The following is a 23,042-nucleotide window of genomic DNA, read 5'->3' as shown; positions in this document are numbered from 1 at the left end:
TCCATGATGGCCACTTAATGAAAGAATTTCATTGAAAATGCGTCCATTTGACCAATCAATTTTTCAGCTCGCTGTACGTGCGTTAAAGTATTTCAATTCAAAAGTGATGTATAGGTACCTATACCACAGAATAAATAATAGTACTAAGTACAGAAGACTCACTCCCTAACAAAACGCGTCTGTTACGATCAGCATAGATGGATGGTGTTAAGCAAAAATGTGTCAACCCACATTAATTTTGTAATAAGATGTCGACTCAAAAAATTTACGCTTAAAGTTGAAATTTTATTGAAAAATTAATATGGGTTGACACATTTTTGCTTAACACCATCCAGATATGGCCGCTAGGTGGCGACAGCGCCACGCGCGGCTTATGGCAAACCCCAAAATTGGGGCCGAACGGATGAACTTTTACCTGTAGCAAAGCGACGAAATCGCGGAGTGAGACACGCCTGCCTATACCTACTTTACCGAGAAATTTCCCGTTATGAAAGTTTCCCAGTGTTGCCGGTCTTACTACTCGGAACATTAGCTATTTTTTGTATTAGTATATTTAGTAGGTATATAATCTAAACATTAATAATTATTTACAGAATATGGAACTTATTATCTAAGTATTTACTGGATATTCCATATACATATATGTTATTGTTTTTAACGTAGTCTTTGTACAAACATAACAACTTCATGACGCTTACCTACTACTTACATTTCTGTCCACTACAAAATAATTCCGTGGAGGGAAAATTTCCATAAGCACATCACTAGATAAAACACAGATCCCGAGTTCCAAGTATCCAATGAACCTACATTTGCCTAAACATTCAATCTGCTTTGTTCGGCGCTCGGAATAGGCACCATTGTGCATTGCGAACGGTACGGTTGACGGTTACTTATAGAGATTAGGGGGTTATTCTGACGTTTTGGGCTGGACCATGTCGATAGAGGAAATTCTAATAGTACAGTCGGCAGCAGAAGTTGCTAAGCGGGCGAGGTGTTCAAAATTACCTTGACACGCTCTTATTCTCTTAACAATAAAGTTGCGTCAAGATCATATTGAACACCTGGCCCGCTTAGCAACTTCTGCTGCTGACTGTACATTACGATACAAATTCGAAAAGTAGGAAATTCGCACGAGTGGCGATAAATTGAAACACGACCGAAGGGAATGTTTTTTCGACACGAGTTGCAAATTATACTTTTCGCACGTGTATTGTACAGCGTTTTACAGTACATATGGCCCTTTAAATTTTGATAAATAAATGTCTGTTTTGATAAAGCGATAAATAAGCACTCACGTACCTATTTTAAGTCGAGACTGCTCGACATACTACAGTCCATACTATAGTCCATACTGAGAAGCATCATCGGGAGCACGCGTTAGCAGATGGACGCAGACTGCGGAGCTGTTCAAAAATTTTTGTCAGCCTTAGTTCGATGTAATCAAATGTACACCTACAAAAATAAAATGCCTGACAGGTAATTATTTCTGTTACAACTTTTATAGGTAGGTAAAAATTTTACCTTTGACATTTTCATCAAATTTCGCGAATCAAATAGCGTTCGGTTCTGGCATAAACAACTCGAACGAACAAGCCATCTTTTATTCATGCCCCAATTTACCGGGATGGTTTCCAGAACCAAGCTAGAACGGGGCTAAAATATAGGGATTTGAGTGCTACAATTTACAACAGTGTGATTGATTACAAGTCATATAAAATAGGTATGAAATAGTTACCGTAAAATGTGCCTACCTTGCTCATCACTGGGCGATTTGTGCTCCAAAAATTTTTATAAGTATACAGGGTGATTCATGAGACGTGAGCAGGACTAATCCTGCACACTCAGTAACTAATAATTGATCGATCACCGTCGTATTTAGGTGAAACAACCACACTTTTTCATATTTTTTAACTTTTTGGCGAGAGCAAATTTAATTCTCTACAATCATGGTCGCCCTACAAGACCTAATTAAAACATAAAACCTCTTTAACCGTAATGACGGCATTATGATTACGAAGAAAATAAACTGTCAAACTTCAGTGAGATACGAGTTTTCAAAAGTAACCAGACCGTAATGACATTCAATTTGACACAGAATATCGGTAGATTAGTATTCTAATTGTAGGGTGACCATGCATGTCGTAAATAAATAAATAACTTTTTTTTTCAACACGACTAGAAAATTAACGTTATCCTCACTAATACTGATACGAAACAGTTGCTTATAATTTACGAAATGCGCAGTGTTAGTCCTGCTCACGTCTCCTGAATCACCCTGTATAAAAACTCTAACACAATCTCATTTTAGTGTTATAAAATCATAGTTGATGGTCTTTAAATCCTCTTTATGCCTCCTATTTAATGTATTTTTGGGATAAAAGTTTTAAATAAACACCAGAAAACGATATGATTTCAGTGACATCCAGAAGAAATTAATAATTCAACAACATCGCCATCTACTGAAGAATAGCTGCAGCACTATGTAAATTTGAGGTTAACGCCATCTAGCGTTGTACGTCGCATTATTTGAAACCCTAAGCACATCGCTGTTATGTACTCCACTCATATTGGTAACAGTTAGAGGGAAAGTCACTAGATGGCGTTTAAATAAAAAAAAGCATTCCATTTATTGGTATTTTTTACTAACAAAGTTTTACAAAAACATTTGCTTATTTGTTATTTAGTCTTAAAAACTAAAAGTATTTTTCTAACGGCTCTCCGAGTATGGTCTCCAGTTTCCGAATGGCGTCTTTCGTTGTGGCCTCGATCTTGGGGTCGCCATCTTCGAGAAGCTCGGCGAGGAACGGCACGCTCTCGGCCAGGAGCGGCAACCAGCTGGTGCCGAGCTGCGTTGCCATGGCAACCAGGCAGTCAAGGGCCAGCAACCTGGAAGAAAAATATAGACTTTATTTAGCCAAATACTTGTGAGTCAACTAAAAATTTACAGATGTTAATTTTTTTTAGTTTATAGTTAGTTTGGTTTTAATATTGACTGACGGGCGTAACTGTAATACGAAAGGCCAAGACCATCAACACTAAATTAAGGGTATATTACATTAATAACATTATAACGTAAAGTCGGACGAAACTAACTCTGCAGCGATTTTGATAGCACAGATTGTGCAATTGTTATTTAAAAAAGTCAAACTTCTATGAACTTATGACGTTTAAAATAACACTAATAGAGTCTGTATTATCAAAATCGCTACAGAGTTAGCATGGTCAGGTTCTTAGATAAACGCTATTTTTACCTGGTTTGGTTTTTGATCGACACCTACACTCAAAATATTATTTTGACCCTGTTTTATTTCAATTTTCTACGTATCTAAAAGAATATGACTAATACGATTTTTCATAAAATAACTTATAAAGTGATATTCCACCTGTCCAATTTCTATCTCCAATGTCTATGCGTCTCACTCTGTCATTAAGAAAAATGTGAGACATAATACACATTGGACAAAGAAATTGGTGGAATAAATACCACCCTTAAGGCCTGTGCACACCGGCTGGCGTGTGCGTGACGTGCACGTGCGCGTGCGCTAAAATGTTGGAGCCGCACACGCACGCGTCACGCAAGCAGTGTGTCGTCTCTCATAAGGATCTGTATACTACAACGCCGCACGCACACATGCACGTCACGCACACGCAGCCGGTGTGCACAGGCCTTTACACAAATGAGTCTCACCTTATCTCAGCATCATTATGTCTCGTCTTCAACAACACCTGGTAATTCAACAGCTTCCACAGTGAATCGTCCGCCGTCGCCACCGCAAACTGCGCCACACAAGGCACTAGCGACTCTACGGCCCTCTCCTTAAGGCTCACAATCCCGCCGAGCTGATTCTCCAACTGATCCACCACTGGCTGCATTAGTGTTTCAAATCTATCCTTATTCAGGAAATTCTGGCTGTCGTATAAGAAGACAATATGTAGAGTTTTGATAATGTAGTTGACTAGTGTAATGCATTTTTCTTCGGAGTCAAAGTATAGGTCTTCTGTTTTGCTTTTGTTGCAGGAATCGAGGAGTTCTGCTGCGTTTTTGATGAAGTGACCCGCGAATAAGACGAACAGGCCCTTTAGTTTATCAGCGATTGCGCTGCTTACCCTGAAATTGGTGAAAAAAACTTTAGTAAAAAAAAGTATTCTGAAATTGTAAAAAATGAATGTAAGTCACATATGTGACTGTTTAATTTCTTGTTTTCTTAGAGTGTACGTAAAATTATAATTTTAATTTGTATGACATTTTTATGCGCATGTTTTTATATTTTTGTATGTTTTTAATTGTTACTATTTTGACAATGTATCTGTTTTTCTAGCGTGTAAGTGATTTGGTCTGTAACTGTAAGCTTACATTGTGTTCAATAAATAAAATAAAATAAAATGTGGTTAAAGTAAGGAAGCCAAGCACGAAGAATGTCGTACATTGACCCGCCATATTCCTATCTGATATTGCTGTCCCGCTCGCACAGTGGCATTGACCGCCGACATCATCAACAGGACAGTGCGCTAGAGATAGAAATAGATGGATCAATGTACGAAATATTTCGTGCTTAGCGTCCTTACTATAGTTTCTTTGTACTCAAATTGCTCAAAAAAATTCACATTAAATATCTAAAAAATATAGAAAACAAACAAAGATTGAATCGTCTTACCTATAGAAAGTGATAGCTCGGTCCCTCTGCCCTTCAACATTAGTCCTTATCGCCCAGTCATAGATCTTAAAATAGAACGGTCTGAAGCTCGTCTCCGACAATTTCAGCACCAAACTCACTAAAGCATTTACCACTTCGTTCTCCGTCAAATCTATAGTCGAATCATCTGCTTTATCTACCGAGTCGCTTCTCAACTGCAGAGCGGCCAAGAAGAAAGCCGTCAAATCTTGCTGCAACGCTGTGAAATCACTTGATGTTATATTCGCAAAGCTTTCAGCTAATACTGACATCACTGGACCAACAGCAACATATTTCTCCTTGTCCAATAGTAGTTGGTAAGTAGCGTTAGCAACAGGAATTAAAACTCTAGGAGGAATCGAGCTAGCAATCTTCTTTTTAACCGCCATTAACTTTGTTACTATCGCTGTCACTTTCGTACACTCCTGATCATAAGATTGCCATTTCGCTAGCAATATTGCATATTCGTATAAAATCTTCTGTAAATACGGACTGAGAAACAGAGGTAGGCTTTCGATAATCTTTGCTAGCGATGTCACAGTACTTAATAAGACTAATTCTGGCGTTTCTGCCTTACGCTGCAATTTTAATACTTTGATCAACGCCGGCATAAATTTATGAAGGTATTGTAAAGCGTATGCTTTCATGTTTGCGCACAATTCTGCTAAAGTTAAGACAACTGAAGCCATAACATTGTTGGAAATGCTTGGTTTACATATGTATTCTGTGACAGTTTCAAGTACAGGTCCAAATTCTTCGGGTTCTTTTTCTGCGAGCATTTTGGCTAATAACTTCAGAGATAACAGAGCAGTTTGTTGATTCAGCTCCATATCTTGAGCGACTAATTTATTAGATTCTTCATTAATAACATCGATAGTTTTGACAATCTCAAGCAAAGCGGGCAGTAGGGAATAGACCAAAGTTTTGTCAACACCGTTGAACATTTCTGGGTTATGTTGGATTTTACTATTCAACAGTTCCATCGACTTTCTTCTAACTGTCTGTAGGGTATGTTTAAGTAAGCCTCTGACAACAGACAAGAACATAGGTGCGGATAACAAATTATTCGTATGGTCCAACAAATCATAGCTGTGGTGCAGCATAACTCTGTAGTACTTGACGGTTTTCTCATCTGTGATTTTAGAATTGCTTTGGATGAATGTTAAGATATTTATGATGTAAGTTTTGTAGTGGCCCTCCATCGTCTCGATGTCAGTCGCCTGTCTGCTATGATGGATGAACCTTGACGAAGCTAGGAAGCTATTCATGAAGGTAATAATGATGTATTTGTAATGTCTGAGCTGATTTGGCCGATGTCCGCTCACGCTGAATATCTCAGTTGGGTCGACATTCGTGTCCATGGCATTTTCATCTTTCTGCAAAGGCAGCGTTTTGACGTATGCCATCAATTTGATGAAAGTCTCCATGCAGATTTCTGGCGGAAACTCTAAAAGGAGATTTTGTCCAAAATCGAGTCTGTTCATTGGAGATTCTCTGTCAGCTAAAGATTTTGGACGCTTATCTTCTTTCTCCTTTCCTTCATTGAAGTGCGCCACGTGCGTCTCTAGTAAGAGAGCGAGGAATGTCCACAGGAATTGATTAGGTCCAATAGTCTCCATCAGTTTCTTGTAAAGTGGCAACCTCCTGTGTTCTGGTACGTGCAGTACCACATCAGCAAATATACGCAGAACGGGCACAACGCGCTTCTGCAATTGCTGCAATTCTTTCTCACTGTACTCTTCTACAGGTCTGTCTAGTTTAACCAAAATTGGTATTAGGGTTTCAATAATTCTGATGATGATTTGGAAGCTGTAAGCATCATCATGTCTTAAGACAGAAGAGCCCATGAATGTGAATATTTCCATAGTGTGGTGCAATACTTGTTCTGGAAGCATATAAGCAGCATGAGACAAAAGTATCAAGGCATGATGATGAGTTTGAGGGTTCTGAGTGCCTCTAATACATTGGACAACTAATTCAATATCAAACATGGATTTAAGGTTCTTCAATTGGTCTTTGTCTTGATCATCAACAAACTTCTTGCAGTAATAAAACAGGGATGATAACACCAATTGCTTTGGGTATTCGACATAAGACTGTTCTTCGAATCTCAAGCATTTGTTTAGAACTTGGAACAAGGTTGAGACAAAAGAGTTGTCCACAGTCATTTTTTTCTTGTTCTGTACGTATTCAAGCATAGTGACGCCTAAACGCCATTCGTCTGTCTCTGTCAGTTGATAAGAAATCATGGAGACGGAAACAGTCTTCTTCTTCTGACTGAGAGCACCAGGATCAGCCGCATTCAGCATTTTTTCTAGTATTGGTTGGAAATCGGTAAAATTCAAATGGATCTTTCGCATTACCTTAGAAGCGGCGCTTGAAATGAGTGGATTATTACTGAAAGCACCAGCAGTAGCAATCAGATGGACCAAATCCTTGGTTTTCTCTTCTGGAACTTTCTTAAACACTTCCTCGTCAATTTGTTTCATTATCAAAACAGATGGGCTCTTGAACGTCTGATCCTCCTCCATAATGCATTCCCTGTACTCTCTCAAAGCAAATGCTATAGGATCCCAGATAGTTTGCTTAGTCAATGTCGAAATCGTGACAGAATTGATTCGACTGCAGATGTTCCTAAAGATCTTAGATTCATAGACATCGAACGTGAATTTCGGATTATCTTTGTTCAATTTGAGAATTAGTTCAAACATATTGAAGGATGGAATGATTATAGAGAAAGCTTGGACATTGTTGATATTTGCCATGATCTTGAGAAGTTCGCTGGATACATGAGCGGGTGTGTCTTTAACAACAATGCCTAGGAGTTTTTCCACGCACTTCTTCCTGAAAACTTTATCTGCAGAGTCAGTTAGGAGTGTATCAAGAACTTGTGATATTTGTTCAGGGTCCATTACTAGTTCTTCTCTATGGTCAAATAATCCTTTCATAAGCTGGACATATATTTGGTTTTTGTTGGACTTATTTTTCAATAACAGCTCAATCATGTCAACTGTGTAAGATCTAATCACAGAAATGGGGTTGTTCAGATTAAAAATAATCATGAGCATGATGACATCAGAATCGTACAGCCATTTCTCGTTTTGCTGCATCTCTATGAAGGTGTAAAGCAGTTTGAGACTTTTCAGCTGAAGTTCTGGGTTGATCACATCATTGGGATCATTTGCATACAGAATATGCCCACAACCGAAGTTTACAATAAATTCGAATTTTTCTTTTGCATCAGAAAAGGATTTATCAAGCAGCTTTTGAAGCAACTTTGAGTAATTCTGGCTGTAGCCTTCGAGAGAACATCCAGTGATAAAAATCTCGTATAACCTTCTAATAAGGATTGTTTCTGCGTCTTTGCAAAGATCACACCACGGCTTGGTCAGTATTTTGATCTGCATGCCTTCAATCATTCTGCTAAAAATGTACTCCATAACTTCAAAGACAATTTTATCCTCCCGTGACATTTTTATAAAACTTGGCATCATTTCCACTGAAAAAGATTCTCCTTTAGTCACTGGAACTATTTCTCTGCCCTCAATAGGTTCTAGAATTAAGCCTAGGATATCTGTCAACTCTTGGACAGGCATTGTCTCAAAGGAGCAAGATTTTAGCAGCAGATACATAGAAATGTCAAGTATGTTTCTTTCCTTCAGTTGCAATGGATCCAGGAAGTCAAATTTCATTGATCTTTTTACAAACAACTCATTGTACACCATCTGTATTAATACTCCATGATTGTCACTGTATGATTCATTCAGGTCAAGATTTTTCGTTAACTCGAACCTCTTTCCCCACCTTGAAGTCAATATTTGCCAGGTTACTTTGGCTGATGCTTCGTCAAACGGAAATAAGTATGGCGTCAGGGCGAGAATGGTAGCCTGATTCACGGGTAATGCATCTAATTCGCATAATTTGTTGATAGCTTGACTTATAACAGATTTCCAATCATTACGGTGTTTTTGTTCCAGAATTGATTTAAATGCGTCAGTAAGTTCTGCATTATCAAATACTTCATTCAAATTGGCAGTTGAGATGTTCAAAACAGCGGCAACTACTTTAGCATTTCCGTCGTGAAGTCTATCCAACAGAGCATCTTTGACAAACTCTTTGCTTTCTGTTTTCAAACGCTTGAATTCCTTAGCTATATATTCTACAGCTTGGACTCTTAATAGTGGGTTGACATTAGTAAGGTTTTGGAAAAGAAACACTCCTCCAACTTGATGAGCTACAGCAGGATTAAATCCTAGAGCTTTTATAAGACCCCAATTCATTTTTTTATTAAGCTTAGTTTCAGGCAAACTTAGTTGTTTTTTCACCACTTTATCAAAGTCTTCTGGATATTTCCTTTCAATGCTTTTCAGGAAATGTGAATACCAGTTGAGTAATTTAAATGAAAATGAGCTTTCATCAACCATGGTGATGTCGTCATCAACTTTCATTTTTTCTTGTTTTGGTTCCTTGTAAGATGTGATTACAACTCTGAAAGACAAAAGTAATATAGTAAGAAAATGTACAGAAAACTATCAATGAAGAAATTAAAGTCTACCTTAAATATTATGTAACAAATTTCATATTTAAAAAAACTTTAAAATGTAACACGACTGCATTTTATTTGTTTAACGTTAAAAACATATAGTCCGATATGAAATTGTAGAAAATTATTAAGGGTGCCACTGCCTACGTAACTGTCACATTTTTGACGTAAGATGCTTAAATATGGCAACAATTTAGTATGGAATTTTATTTTATTTCTAGTATTTTATGTTACACTATCACTATAGCTAACTATAGCTTACATGTGGGCAACAAATATAAACCAACTTTATACTTCACATACATCAAAATTAGCTCAGTCATTTTGAAGCTATTGTGGAACATAAATTAATATAAAAAAACCAACCAGTAAATGAAGCCTTAAAATCCTTTTGGTTACAAAACATCATTTTATGTGCAACATAGTTTTGCCAAAATAAAATATAGAATTATTCACTTACTCAATTATTTTTGCCGGATTCTGGTTCGTCAGATCAACGCTGTCAAATAATATCAGTGGCATGTCACTATATAGCATAAACTCCTCTGAGTTCTTCAGCAAATGTTCCAGAATGGTCCTCAAGAACGCACAAACAAATTTGTGTACTTTTATCTTGCTCTCAATAAGCTTCTTCAAATGTGTGCAGAGTGTGCTCATAATATCATTTGATATATTGTACAGTATAGGATCTAACAATTTTAATAAACCCTGCTGATTATTATAAATCAAGTTTATAAGCAGAACCACATCATATGTCAAATCAAAGTTTAATAATCTATCCACAATATTTACCAGTACTTTATTTTTGAAAGTAGTTTTGGTAGACATGTAGCCAAGAGCCACCAAAGATGAGGCTTTAAAATCGGGTATAGGGGAAACGAAACCTACAACCATAGTTTTCATAATCGGAGCGATAAGTTCTTCTTTAACTTTTTTTGAGGAGTTAAGGGTGCCAATGACAGTTGAACACCAAAAGGCGAAGACAGTATTTAGTTGTGTAGCTCTTTCACCAAATTCTTCAACGGCTTTCAAGGTGTTCGTAGATATGAACTCTAACACTGCATGGTTAGAAACACACTGATTATGTAAAGCCTGTTTTGAGAGTGGTGCTCCGGTCTTCTGCACGGGCAAGAGCCATTGGACTGCAGGTCCTTTCAAATCCAAAATCTGGACGATACGGACAAATATTAATGTCTCATGATATGGCAAAATCAAAGCTACTAAAGCTTTTGCATTATAGTAATGTATACTGTATCTATTCACCAGCCACTCTAGAGCTTTATGAGCCGACTGCAATTGTAAATATGGCGATAAATTTATGAGAAACTTGTCAATATTAACATTCAAAACTTTGTTAACTTCTTTAGTCTCTACAGCTCTTTCAAAATCTATTGATGACTTATTGAATAGTGTCTCCTCGAAGGTCTCAAATTTTGAGTCCAATGTTATGAGTTCCTGCAGACCACTGCGTCCGAGTTCGTAGAAAGTGTTTCGGTCCTTTAACGCGGCTTCTCTAGGGTCGAATAGTAAAGATGCCTTCTTTTTATCGTCTTTGTAAATCTCAGTTTGAGGAGCTACTAATTTCTGAAGCTGTTCAGCTAGCGAGGTTGTCGCCATTGTGTTATTATTCTGTTGACAAAGTACAATTTAAATTAATACTTAAAAGGGTCGAGTCGGCGTTTCATAACCTTGAGTTACAAGTGAATATTTTTTCGCAGCGCTATAACAAAAGTTCAAATTCAACTTACCAAGGATTCATTGGTTATAAATACTAGTGTAATCAAAGACACGCCACAGTTTGGCTAGTAAAATAGAAAAACTTTAGTAATAATATTAAACACGTGCAATGCAGAAACGCATGTGATGTGAAAAAATCTCAATCATGCTCAGGGCCCAGGGCCCTTGGCTCATGTAAATTGTCAAAGTTGTCAATGTCAGTTTTGACAAACAGAAGTAAAAGGTATGTTCCAAAATGATACTGATCTCTACTTAGAGCGAAAGCTTTTTTCACACTTCTACATTGCAGTCCGCCTCGCCGACAGCCTCATTAATAGAGTCGGACCAGGAAAAGTCTGCAGCGGATTTGATAGCCCACGCAGTGTAAGTGTTATTTATACGACATAATTTCATAGAAGTTTAACGTTTGAAATGACACTTGCACTGCGTGGGCTATCAAATCCGCTGCAAACTTTTCTTGGTCTGACTCTATACGTAAATTTAATGGTCGCAGACTGCGTGGCTTTCTGCAACACCCAAGTAGCCTCTTGGGTTCTGCAAAACCTGCACTACCCACCGCCGCGTACGATTGTTAATATAGAAACAATGAAAAACACAGGCTTCGCAGATTTTATTGAAATAGGGTAATAGGGAATATTACGCGAAACTCTGCGTAGGAGGTGCCACTAGCACTATCCGTCACAATCTGGGGGTGTACCGCGAAACAGGAAAATCAATCAATCATTCACTTCATTATCTAACTTCTCTATCGCTCTTGCGTATTCGAGCGATATAGAGGCAGATAACTAAATTTCGAATTTCGCGTTTCCCGATAGGACTTAAAACTTGAAAAAAAAAACAGTTTAAGGCACAGTGTCTATACAGGGTGTCCCAAGACTATGGGACATGAAGGGAAAGTACCTTAAATAGCGTAGATAGGATATTTTGCTGAGAGAAGACATTATTTTAATTTAAAAAACAATTTAAACTGCATTCATAGATTTTTAAATAATTACATGGTTGAATCGGGAATCGAACTCGCTACACTACACTATTAGGCTAAGCGCGCACCACGATTTTAATTTTTGCGACACGATTTTAGAATCGCGCTGTAATTTATCGCAGAAAATTCACTGCGCGCACTGCGATGAAAAGTCGACGATTTGTTCATTCTTGACTTGGATTTCGTACCAGTCGCTTGTCGTGAAGCAATATGCAATCGCTGTATGACTTTGAGTATTTATACCACAAAGGTGATCTCCTTCTATTTCTATAATTTAACGGTCAACATCTAGCGTCTCATCTTGTAACTCCATTGGAGAAGCAGGTTCTGATATGTTGACGCTTGAAATGCCGACTGAGGTCCGGGTGCGATTTTATTATCGCAGTGCGCGCGGGGCCATACAACTCCGTATGCTGCAATTCACTTTTGCGACAATCGCGTCGCGAGCAGTCGCGGAAAAATGTGACAAATCACAATTTTAAAATCGCTGCGATTTTTTTGTCAAATATGCGCGCACTGCCATATAAACACATACGTTAAGCCCCCTTCAGACTATGCGCGTGAATCGCGGGCGAAGCCGCGAACGCGAGTGTGGAGTCGATTTTCGCAGACAGCGAAATCGACTCCACACTCGCGTTCGCGGCTTCGCCCGCGATTCACGCGCATAGTCTGGAGGGGGCTTACCATTTCTGCGACTAAATTATCGCGCGACAAAAAGTCGTGGTGCGCGCTTGGCCTTAAACTTGGATAGGGGACTGTTCCAAAATATTAGAATTTCAATATTTTCAATATTATTGTTGTTTTGTTGACAGAAACAATTATAACTGTATGCATTATTATTTGCGTTATTTGACACATTGTGATTGACGTATATAGAGATGTAACTAACCCAAATCGATTGTCACAGCAAGCGATTACGATTGGATGGCACGTAGACTGAGGTATCGAATTGTGACGTATAATGAATTTTTATTTGTGATTTAAATAAAGCTAGAATTATATGGTTTTCCCGCAAGGTAGATGCATTTAATACACCGACCGAGTAGGTCGCACCCATCGTCACAATCTAAACTAACTGGGGATCTATTTTAAAGTTTATTTATGTTATTTCTGTGTCAAATTTGTTGTCTGTTAGGTGACGATAAATATATCGGGGGGCACGGCAGTGCCCCCGCCAAGTCGAGCGCGAAGCAAACACTGCCGTACCATCCTTTACTGGAACCATTTCGCCTCATTTTCAGGCCCCTATTTGAGAACCTCTGGATAAGACCAGAACGCAGAAATTTTGGTCATCCAGTAAGCTATAATCACATACTTAAAATCCAAAATTTCAAGTCTGTAGGTCATTTAGTGCCGAAGTTAAGCGAAAGCAAAGTTTCGCATTTATGAAACTCACTCATGATCATCAGAATAGAGTTAGTACTTCCCATAAACTCAGAGAGCTGAAATTTGGTACAGAGTTAGGGTTTAATGGCCACATAAAGGGAAAACCTAAAAATATTGCAATATCAGTCACGTTTTAAAGATCTAAGAACTGCATAAGTAAGTTTGTAATCCCATATAAATATATGATATTACAAAGTTACTGTTGCAGTTCCTACAAATAGTAGGTAAAGTAAAGGTACACTATACGATGTACGATGTGAGTATGAATGAAGATATGTTTAGTTATGATATGTGTATACATAGTATGGGTATGAGTACCCGAAAAGAAGGACTGCCTACAAAAAGAGATGAGATCCCATCAAAAACATTACATGTAAAAAGGTGCAAGTCTCGCAACGCTTTTACTACAAAAAAGTTTTTAGATGTAATGTGAAACCAAGTCGGTTATTTTAATCAGTGCCAGGGGGTGTTAAAACCCTGCATAATGACAAAAGGACGACCGCCACCCGTCATCTTTAAAAAAAATCTATTCTGATCCTGGTGGGTACTGGGGCAAGTTTGGTATCATTTTCGTATAAACCAAAGACGTAGAATTTATTGCTGATATTTGTTTTTTTCAGTTTCATAGTAATTTTACAAGATAAACGTAAAAAGGTGAAAAATTTGGTTGGAGATTTTTGCTACGTGGAGCCGAAACTACAAAAGATAGAAAGTTGAAATTTGCACACTAGATTACATTTATAAAGTGTACAAGAGATAAGAAGCGATTTTGAGAAATTCAACCCCTAAAGGGGTTAAAAAGGGGATGAAAGTTTGTATGGGGTTCAAGTTTTATTTTAAGCTAGGAATTTGAAACTTCGTAAAACGATATATTATTAAAATACAAGAAAACTAATTTCAGCGTTTTTGAAAATTCATCCCCTAAGATGGTAAAAAAGGGGTTGAAAGTTTGTATGGATATCAAAAATTTTTTCGAACGCGGGACTTGAATCTTTGTATTTGGGGATATTATTAAAAGACAGGAAAAGTAATTTCAGCGTTTTGTAAAATTCATCCCCTAACAGGGGTTGAAAGTTTGAATCCATTACAAATCCGAGTAGACACACATTTCTTATTGCCTCCCAGGCTTGAAATGCTTAGAATTACTCAAGGAACATATGTGATGAAGCTCATAGCTTAATACATTTTTTTTGGGTCAACTTTATAACTGCTTCCGCTATTACACATATTTACGAGTACGGTACGAGTAAAGCATTATGTGCGATTGCCAAGTCATTATATGATGATTAGTGACGGATTACTGATTATTATTTAATTATTAGATTTAATGAATGGGCAATACGAAAAACTGTTGCTACTGTACAAGAATCAGAACCGGAAAAAAAGAAAAGAAATATTTGTAATAATAAAAAAACTACTCCTAAAAAGAAAAAAATGTGTTAAATAAGAAAATCTAATAAAATAAATCAATATGCCCACGTTTCTACAAAAAGAAGTGAAATCCCACCAAAAACATTCTGTAAAAAACTAGCCAAGTCTCGATGGAGCTGCTTGTTTATCTCTAAAAAGTAATGAAATCTAGACAAAGTCGTGCCAAGTCTAAGGTTCCTTACTGCGATTTCTTTATTATTATAGGTTAATGTTGTGTGACTTGGCCGTTGAAGGGTACACAAGGGTACAAAACCAGGTGCTCCATGACACCATTGCACCAATCTGCCATTGCACCAAAAAGAAGTGTTTGTTTTAGGCTCGCCCATACATAAGTATTATTGAAATACGCAGCTTTATCAAGCCTACAATTGACTGGTTATTGAATCAACGTTTTCCAAGTGGCAATTTTCCATCGTCAATGGGTAGCGGTTCTGGCGACAGATTGGTGCAATGGTGTCATGGAGCACCTGGTTTTGTACCCTTGTGTACCCTTCAACGGCCAAGTCACACAACATTAACTATAATAATAAAGAAATCGCAGTAAGGAACCTTAGACTTGGCACGACTTTGTCTAGATTTCATTACTTTTTAGAGATAAACAAGCAGCTCCATCGAGACTTGGCTAGTTTTTTACAGAATGTTTTTGGTGGGATCCATATTTACAGTTAATTATCCACCTTTTCCTTACTTTTATTAAAAGAAAAATGAAAAATTCATATCGATTTACTTAGACAACTACCGATTCATAACAGTGGTGTCCGGCCAACCCTAAAATTAAAAAAAAAAGACGTAGAACGTAAACGTTCGCAGTGCAATTGTTTTCCTTTGTGATTTCGATGTGCAAGACATTTTACGTTGTATTGCTGTTGCGAGTGACAGATGTCAAATAACGCAAATAATAATATAATAATAATGCATATAGTATACATTGACAATAACTATCAAATCTCTTAACTGTCAATAATTTCATTTCGTCATTCGCCTTTGAACTCTAAATTTTCTGTTCTTATTTGCGTAATAATCGTCCTTCTGCGCTATCAGCAAAACATATAAACAGCAGCTGACGAATGTAAACCACATGTCGTACGATATCATACTACACACATACTCACTATACTCAGTCTCAGTCATAACTTTGTTCGCGTTAGTTGCGTCGATTCGTGTTCTTTGTTCTTTTATAAAACTGAGCAATGGCTTTGTGGATATACGGTGTGTTTTTGTTCATAAGCCCATGCTTAAGTTATAAGCCGGTGGTTCTAATACATGGAGTGATGACGGGCGGTGCCAGCATGGAAATGATTGCGCACAGAATCCAAGAGGTAAACAAGCAAATGTTTACATATTCTGCTACCTGAAGCATTCGATACATGAGGATGAGGTATATAGTAGTCATATAATAGGGTACTGATAATAAATACTATATTATTAAAAATATTTATTTACTTACACTTATTTTCGAAAATATATCCAAAACCGTAAAAATGTGTAATTTAACATGTAAAAGTGAATTCTTGTTCATGAAGATGTAAATCCTTATGGGCCTTGTTGCCTGATTTAAAATATTAAATAAATAAATATTTATTTATATTTTTGTAATCCTGTCTTGTCTAATATGAAACATACTGAAATTATTTATACAATAATATAATAAACTGCAATAAATACCGCCGCATATGGTTCTGTGACCTGGGCGGCTACCGCGAAAACCGAAATTCGCAAATTGCGGAGATGTTCCTCTTTTACTCCAATGAAGGCGTAATTAGAGTGACAGAGAAAAATCCCCGCAATTTGCGAACTTCGGTTTTTGCGGTTATAGCCCTGCATTACCGAGCAGTTCAGGTAGGCACTACACCTTATTAAACAAAGTCCCCTGCAGTGTGTGTGTGTTCGCGACATTTTGCATTAAATTCAAAAACTACTGAACGGATTTTCATGCAGTTTTCACCTATCAATAGACTGATTATAGAGGATATTAGATATTAACCCGTGTATTCAAGCTTTCTTTCCTTTTCCTTCAGAAACATCCAAACACAACCGTGTACAACTGCAACCGGTTTGAAAGCTGGTCCAGCCTGGAGAACATGTGGCACCAGGTGCTGGAGATAGGCCAGGATGTAGCCAACATCTCGGCGTGGCATCCGGAGGGCATTAACCTTATAGGTCAGTCACTTTCTAGTTCATTTTATAATCAGATCAGAAACTGTAGAGGAGAACATCTGGACATACGAAACAATTTTTGCCCTAAGCTGAAATGGAGACCTTCATCAACGCTTGGTCAATAACTCCTCACAGTTAGACCACTTTTTCTCAATAGTCTTATTATTATTTGAGTTTTTCGGAATTTGTGTACGAAATATCATTTGATATTTACCAGTTGCTTTTCGGTGAAGGAAAACATCGTAAGGAAATCGGACTAAAAACTAGTGCCTACGTCAATTCTTGGGATTAGTTGTCGTGCGGCCCCCACCCGCCACGCCTCCACGAGCCGTGGCAAAATGCCGTGATAACGAGAGAGTCTTATTATTAATTATTATTTGCATGAGTTGACCAAGTTTTATTTCAGAAAGCATTAAGCATGTGTAACATTTCTTCCTATCGTATTGAACAGGGTATTCCCAAGGCGGCCTGATAGCCCGAGGCATCGTCCAGACATTCCCTAACGTCTCTGTCAGCACCTTCATATCTCTGAGCTCACCGCAGGCGGGACAATATGGAGGTAAGCCACATTGTTCTTACTTTATTCATTTAATTTCTTAGATTAGGTTATTTATAATATGAATATAAAAGTAAAATACATATAAACATTATAAAAAACCTAACCTAGAGTGCCGTCAGCAGTGGGGCAAGGCCCGAGCTACCGGTCAAGCCACATTATTATTACGATTTTTCCCCCGTGGTCTCGGAGAGATAAACTGGGTAAAGTTGACATCTTCACGTATTTTCCGTACTTCATACGAGTAGGCACTAATAGCACTTGTACTTGTTTATCATTTATGAACTTGAACGTTTCGCACACTAGTAATCTAGTAAATAATAACATGTTAATGTAAATTCAATTTCAATTTCAATTTCAAAGCCTTTAATTTCGAGCATACAGTTAATAATAATATTTAGTACAGTTTTCGTTATTTGTTCATGTGTTTGCAGCAACCGTCGGCTCGACGTGTCCTTTTGACACAAAGGCCTCCTCCAATGCCTTCCATGCCTCTCTGTCTCTAGCTAGTCGTGTCCATAGTGGACCCGCAGTTTTCCTTAGATCATCTGACCATCTTTTGTATTGTCTGCCTCTTTTCCTTTTTGTGTTGTCTCGTGGGGTCCACACAGTCAGTATGTTTGACCACTTCTGCTTTTCCCTGAGCATGTGGCCCGCCCACTTCCATTTTAGAGTTTTTGATTTTAGAGTAACATCTTCTAATTTTGTGATCTCTCTTATTTCCGTCGCCCGTTTTCTGTCTCTTTTTGTGTACCCTAACATGCTTCTCTCCATTCCCCTCTGGCATGTTATTAGTTTTTGTGTCATTTTTTCTGTTGCGGCCCAGGTTTGGCATCCGTATGTTAGTATAGGCAATATACACATATTGAAAACTTTTCTTTTTATTGAGATGCGGTAATCTTTATTTTTCATGATGGTTTTTAGGGACCAGAACCTGTTCCATGCATTTGTGACCCTTCTGTTCATTTCTTGTTGCATTTGATCAGACATAGAGATGAGTTGGCCCAAGTAAATGTATGATTTTACCCATTCAATGTGTTAATGTAAATAACAATGCGCAAATCCTGAAAGTTTAAAATATCTGAACACGCACTTTAGCGCCTTGACAATAGAGGCGTGTTTAGATACTTGTGAGCGTGCTGGCTGCTCTGATATCGACTGTACAGTGCTATCTGATAGCGACTGTACGTGTACAGTGAATCCTTTTTATTTTTTGTACCAATTTTATATTTATTAAAGTTATCTTTTTATAGTTATAAAAGACTAAGCCTACTATTATTTTCATTGATTGCCAATAAAACGCAATTCTTCATAATTTATATGTATATTTATTAGTACTAAAATATACCTACAAATATTTACATGACAGTGACATACAAGTATACAGCCCTATTGATATAAGCCTACACTGCAGCCTATGGACGCTTGTAATTTCAAGTATCGTAAATCAAACAAATTTTTATTCACCTTTTACATATTCATTTCCAGCCGGTTTCCTCCACCTAGTATTCCCCGGCCTGGTAAAGGAGAGTGCATATGAGCTGTTCTACTCCCGAGTGGGCCAGCACACGTCAGTGGGAAACTATTGGAACGACCCCTACCACCAGACCTTGTACGAGACGTACAGCGTGTACCTGCCTTATATCAACAACCATCTTGCGTGAGTTTTTTATTATTATTCAGAGCCCACTGTGTTACTTTCTTCTTCTTGTTAGGGGCTATATAAGGCTCCAAAAGCTATGTATCACTGCGACCATCCCTCGCCCCAATTTCACATCGGTGACAGGTGCGACGAATTGTAAAATCACTGTTGCTGACGTCACGGGCAACCATGGGCTACGATTACCACTTACCATCGGGCGGGCCGTATTCCTGTTTGCCACCATCATTGTATTATTTAAAAAAACTTTATTATATCGGAAAAAAACAGATATTTCTCCTGCGAAGTTTCTGACAATTGTCAAAGATTTAGAAGAATTGTAGGTAATTCTTGACAGGTAATGAGTTATATGTCGGAATTTCGTGACAATTGTAGTGTTTCTTGTGACAATTGTCATAAACTTGCCAAGAGAAATATCTGTTTTTTTCCGATATCATAAAGTTTTTTTAAATAATACAATTGATGGTGGCTAACAGGAATACGGCCCGCCCGATGGTAAGCGGTAACCGTAGCCCATGGATGCCTGTGACGTCAGCAACAGTGATTTTACAATTCGTCGCACCTGTCACGTTGGTGAAACAGGGGCCTGATCTATTGTGATCGCCACTTACTACAACCCTCGATCCAAACCTGCAACTTCAAGCAGCTGCAGGATCTTTTTGATCTTGAGAGACTTTAACTCCTCCGGGCGCAACTGTGTCCCACTGTTGGGCAAAGGCCTCCCCCCTCTTCTTCCACTCGTCTCTGTTTAGTGCTATATTTAGTATTTTTAGTAGGTATTATTTAATTTAGTTGGTGGTAATCTCGTTAATAGGTTATGCGCCTTCAGTAACGTATTTGTTTTATAAACAAATTAATTATGCATATTGGCTATGTGCGCAAATGAGGCTCTCGTCTGGTGGCTTCGTGCCTCATAAGTATTTATATTTACGGTTACTAAAAAAATTGGGTCAACAAATCGTTCAGGAGACAACCAAAACTCACTAATTACCACAAATTCATAGCCATAGTATTTATAGTGAACCGTATTAGTATCAGAATAGAGTTGATTTTTGATTAATATTTTGTTTTGTAGTCATATTTTGCCACGATTCGCGCTGTTATCATTGTTATCATTATCAACGATTTTTTGTTGCGCCACCACGCATTTCATATTTTAGGCATTTAGTCAATATGACGTAAAATGTGGTCAAATTACACTTGCAGATGCGAATCGGTAACGTTCACTAGTAAGAGCTTGTGATGAGTAAATTCGTCGATCAAGTCAGCCGGTTCCATGGTGTAATGGTTAGCACTCTGGACTCTGAATCCAGCGATCCGAGTTCAAATCTCGGTGGAACCTGACTTTTTGTATTTTTTATATTTTCTATTACTTAGAATTTATGTTTTTTTAAGGTTGTTAAATATTTATTTCTTTATATTAATTAAAAAAAATCAATTTTATTTCTCTCTTATATTCAATTTACCATTGCCTACGCAGTTACAAGCTTATCAATTCAATACTTTGCGTAATTACGATTTAGGTCAAAGTTATTATTTGTTTATTATTATTCTAGGTCAGCGAAGACGACTGATTTCAAGAACAATTTGCTGAGGCTAAAACGATTTGTTCTGATCGGAGGACCTGATGATAATGTTATTACTCCTTGGCAAAGCAGGTAATTTTACTATTTTTTTTATTAGATACAATTCGCTACACATTCATGCACACTTATTATATATTTTTGTTACTTTTTTTAAAACGTTTTGTCTTAGTTTTTTTAGTCAGTATGTGGGTCAAAATTAGTTTTTTTTCCCATAAAATGTGACGGAGTGGAGCTTTTGTGTGGAGTGAAATTTAGTTTTTAATTATTCTCATGTGAATTATAATCTACAGCTAGAAAGACGTGCAATAGCACTCAACGTTATGTATTTATTTGATAATAGACAAAAATACAAGCGTGACAGAGTGGTCAGAAACAAGACAACTATAATAATTTTGACCCACATAAGCGTCCCTACAGATAATACGGGGCATTATCTATGAAAAGGGACCTTATTGTCGATGGCGCTTACATCGCACAGCGTCGCGCGGCATTGAATTTATATCGAAGCATCGTTAATAATGGCGTAAGCGCCATCGACAATAAGGTCCCTTTTCATAGATAACGTTACATATTTCTATTTCAATTATATTTTCATACTTTTACAGTCAATTCGGTTACTACGACGCCAACGAAACTGTGATCACAATGAGAGACCAGCCAATCTACAAAGAGGACAAAATCGGCCTTAAAGAGCTGGACAAGAAAGGAAGACTTCACGTCGTCACTGTACCAGGAATCAACCATTTCAACTGGCACATGAATGTTAGTATAGTTGACGATTATTTACTACCATATTTGGATTAATTTAATTAGGATTTCATTTTATTACGCCGTAAGCCGAGGCAATTTTATTTAATTCCGTGTTTGTCCGTGGCGCTGCTAAAAGTTCCGCGGTAAGTCAGTAGATGGCGCTTAAATCAAAATTGAATACTTTAGTTAGTCTTTTTCCCGTACAAACGTAGTGGCGCCACGTATTAGTATCACATCACGTCAATAGATGTCTCTGTGATAAATTCTTATGAATAGCTTGTAAATTGCAGTCTAAATTATATTTTTGTAAATTCTAGATCTGAACGAACTGTACAAATGTTTTATTATCGTACAAAAATCAGCCATATTTTTTTCACGCCTTACAATTATAAATTATAATATCGTTGAATTGGATTCGGCTGTAATTTAGAATTAGATAGTAGAATTGTATTACTAAGAGGGATTTAATGTTTTGAATACTCTCACCCAAGTATTTTGGCTTTTTACCAAATAATAGCTCAATTTTAGGATGTAAGCGTGCATTCTGGTATATTTGATATTTTTTGATATTTTATAATCAACTCATCTGAGAACTAGGAACCCATTTAAATCAATTAGTTAATGTACGCAATAATAATTATTATTATTTTATACGTCTGCAATACTAATATTATACCTAGTGATGTTTGATTTTATAAAAATCATTATTCGAATATGCATGTGTGTGTGTATGTGTGTGTGTTTTTGGTAGAATATGTTTTAAATACCTACTACTAACTATAGTAGTATACATGATATGAATATTTTTTAACAATATCGCCACTGAGGAGTGAAACTCAATTTTTCTATTGTTTTATACCTATCTAGAGCACTAAGTATCATGTTTTTTATGAAGAAGTAAGTAGGTTAAACCTCTTTCTTATTTTTATAGGCGATTTGATATGATTTTTGTACAATATTTTTTTCTGTGTAGCTCTTTCTGTCGTAGATACCTAACCCCTTATTCATAAAACTTTACGGGACAGTTTTAGCTAAATTATGTTTTGTCCCTTTCTTACAAATACATAACTCAACATGATAGATAAAGAAAAACGATTATGAAAAAGGGGGCTAGTCTTCTAACATAATTTTAATTTTTTTAATTCAATTCCAGAGATGTGACAAGTCGAAGGTCTGATTTTAGACATACTCATATCATAGATAGGATATACATTTTGTAATTATTATTTTTATTATACATGTCATCAGTTTTTATCATTAAATTGTGTTATTGTAATCATTATAGTCTGTACCTATTTGTAAATTCGGATTGTTGCGATCTAGTCAGATATCCGATTGAGTGAAATATATTTTTTATTGCATACCTACAAATCGTATTATTATTTATATTTTCCTTATTTTATTATAGATTATCAAGATATTAAGGGGCCCACTGATTAACAGTCCGCCGGACGGTATCGGCTTGTCAGTTGTTCGGAACTGTCAAAATTTTGTTCTAACTGACAGGCCGATGCCGTCCGGCGGACTGTTAATCAGTGGTCCCTTTAATCCCTTATCATTTAGTTTTTGGAAACTACA

The 23,042-nt window shown here is 37.1% G+C and overlaps 2 protein-coding genes and 1 non-coding gene across 3 annotated transcripts; 2 read left to right on the top strand and 1 right to left on the bottom strand.

Moving 5' to 3' along the window:
• Positions 1-2,655: 2,655 nt before the first annotated feature.
• On the bottom strand, positions 2,656-11,094 carry LOC134663487 (HEAT repeat-containing protein 1). The gene is made up of 5 exons (XM_063519858.1): positions 10,968-11,094; positions 9,680-10,848; positions 4,659-9,164; positions 3,692-4,111; positions 2,656-2,889 (listed from the first exon to the last, which is right to left on the bottom strand). The coding sequence occupies exons 2-5, from the start codon at positions 10,834-10,836 to the stop codon at positions 2,697-2,699; spliced, it is 6,276 nt and encodes a 2,091-aa protein (XP_063375928.1). The 5' UTR covers positions 10,837-10,848; positions 10,968-11,094; the 3' UTR covers positions 2,656-2,696.
• Positions 11,095-15,718: 4,624 nt separating this feature from the next.
• On the top strand, positions 15,719-22,751 carry LOC134663486 (lysosomal thioesterase PPT2 homolog). The gene is made up of 6 exons (XM_063519857.1): positions 15,719-16,074; positions 16,774-16,915; positions 17,364-17,471; positions 18,957-19,128; positions 20,685-20,786; positions 21,320-22,751. The coding sequence occupies exons 1-6, from the start codon at positions 15,946-15,948 to the stop codon at positions 21,516-21,518; spliced, it is 852 nt and encodes a 283-aa protein (XP_063375927.1). The 5' UTR covers positions 15,719-15,945; the 3' UTR covers positions 21,519-22,751.
• Positions 20,399-20,470, top strand: Trnaq-cug (transfer RNA glutamine (anticodon CUG)). Its single transcript has one exon. It is a non-coding gene; the product is annotated as a tRNA-Gln (tRNA).
• Positions 22,752-23,042: the final 291 nt, after the last annotated feature.

Source organism: Cydia fagiglandana, chromosome 4 (genome assembly GCF_963556715.1).
Source record: "Cydia fagiglandana chromosome 4, ilCydFagi1.1, whole genome shotgun sequence".
Lineage (NCBI taxonomy): Eukaryota > Metazoa > Arthropoda > Insecta > Lepidoptera > Tortricidae > Cydia > Cydia fagiglandana.
The sequence above is the reverse complement of the archived record's forward strand: the minus strand, read 5'-3'. Positions and strand labels throughout refer to the sequence as shown.

Bases quoted from the DNA above. Each gene is read 5' to 3' on its own strand.
- LOC134663487 (XM_063519858.1), bottom strand. From the start codon at position 10,836: ATGGCGACAACCTCGCTAGCTGAACAGCTTCAGAAATTAGTAGCTCCT. The intron at 9,165-9,679 runs GTAAGTGAATAA...TTTGTCTTTCAG, and splicing joins AATCCGGCAAAAATAATTGA to AGTTGTAATCACATCTTACA. The intron at 2,890-3,691 runs GTGAGACTCATT...TTTTTCTTCCAG, and splicing joins CATAATGATGCTGAGATAAG to GTTGCTGGCCCTTGACTGCC.
- LOC134663486 (XM_063519857.1), top strand. From the start codon at position 15,946: ATGGCTTTGTGGATATACGGTGTGTTTTTGTTCATAAGCCCATGCTTA. The intron at 16,916-17,363 runs GTCAGTCACTTT...CGTATTGAACAG, and splicing joins GGAGGGCATTAACCTTATAG to GGTATTCCCAAGGCGGCCTG. The intron at 19,129-20,684 runs GTGAGTTTTTTA...TTATTATTCTAG, and splicing joins TATATCAACAACCATCTTGC to GTCAGCGAAGACGACTGATT.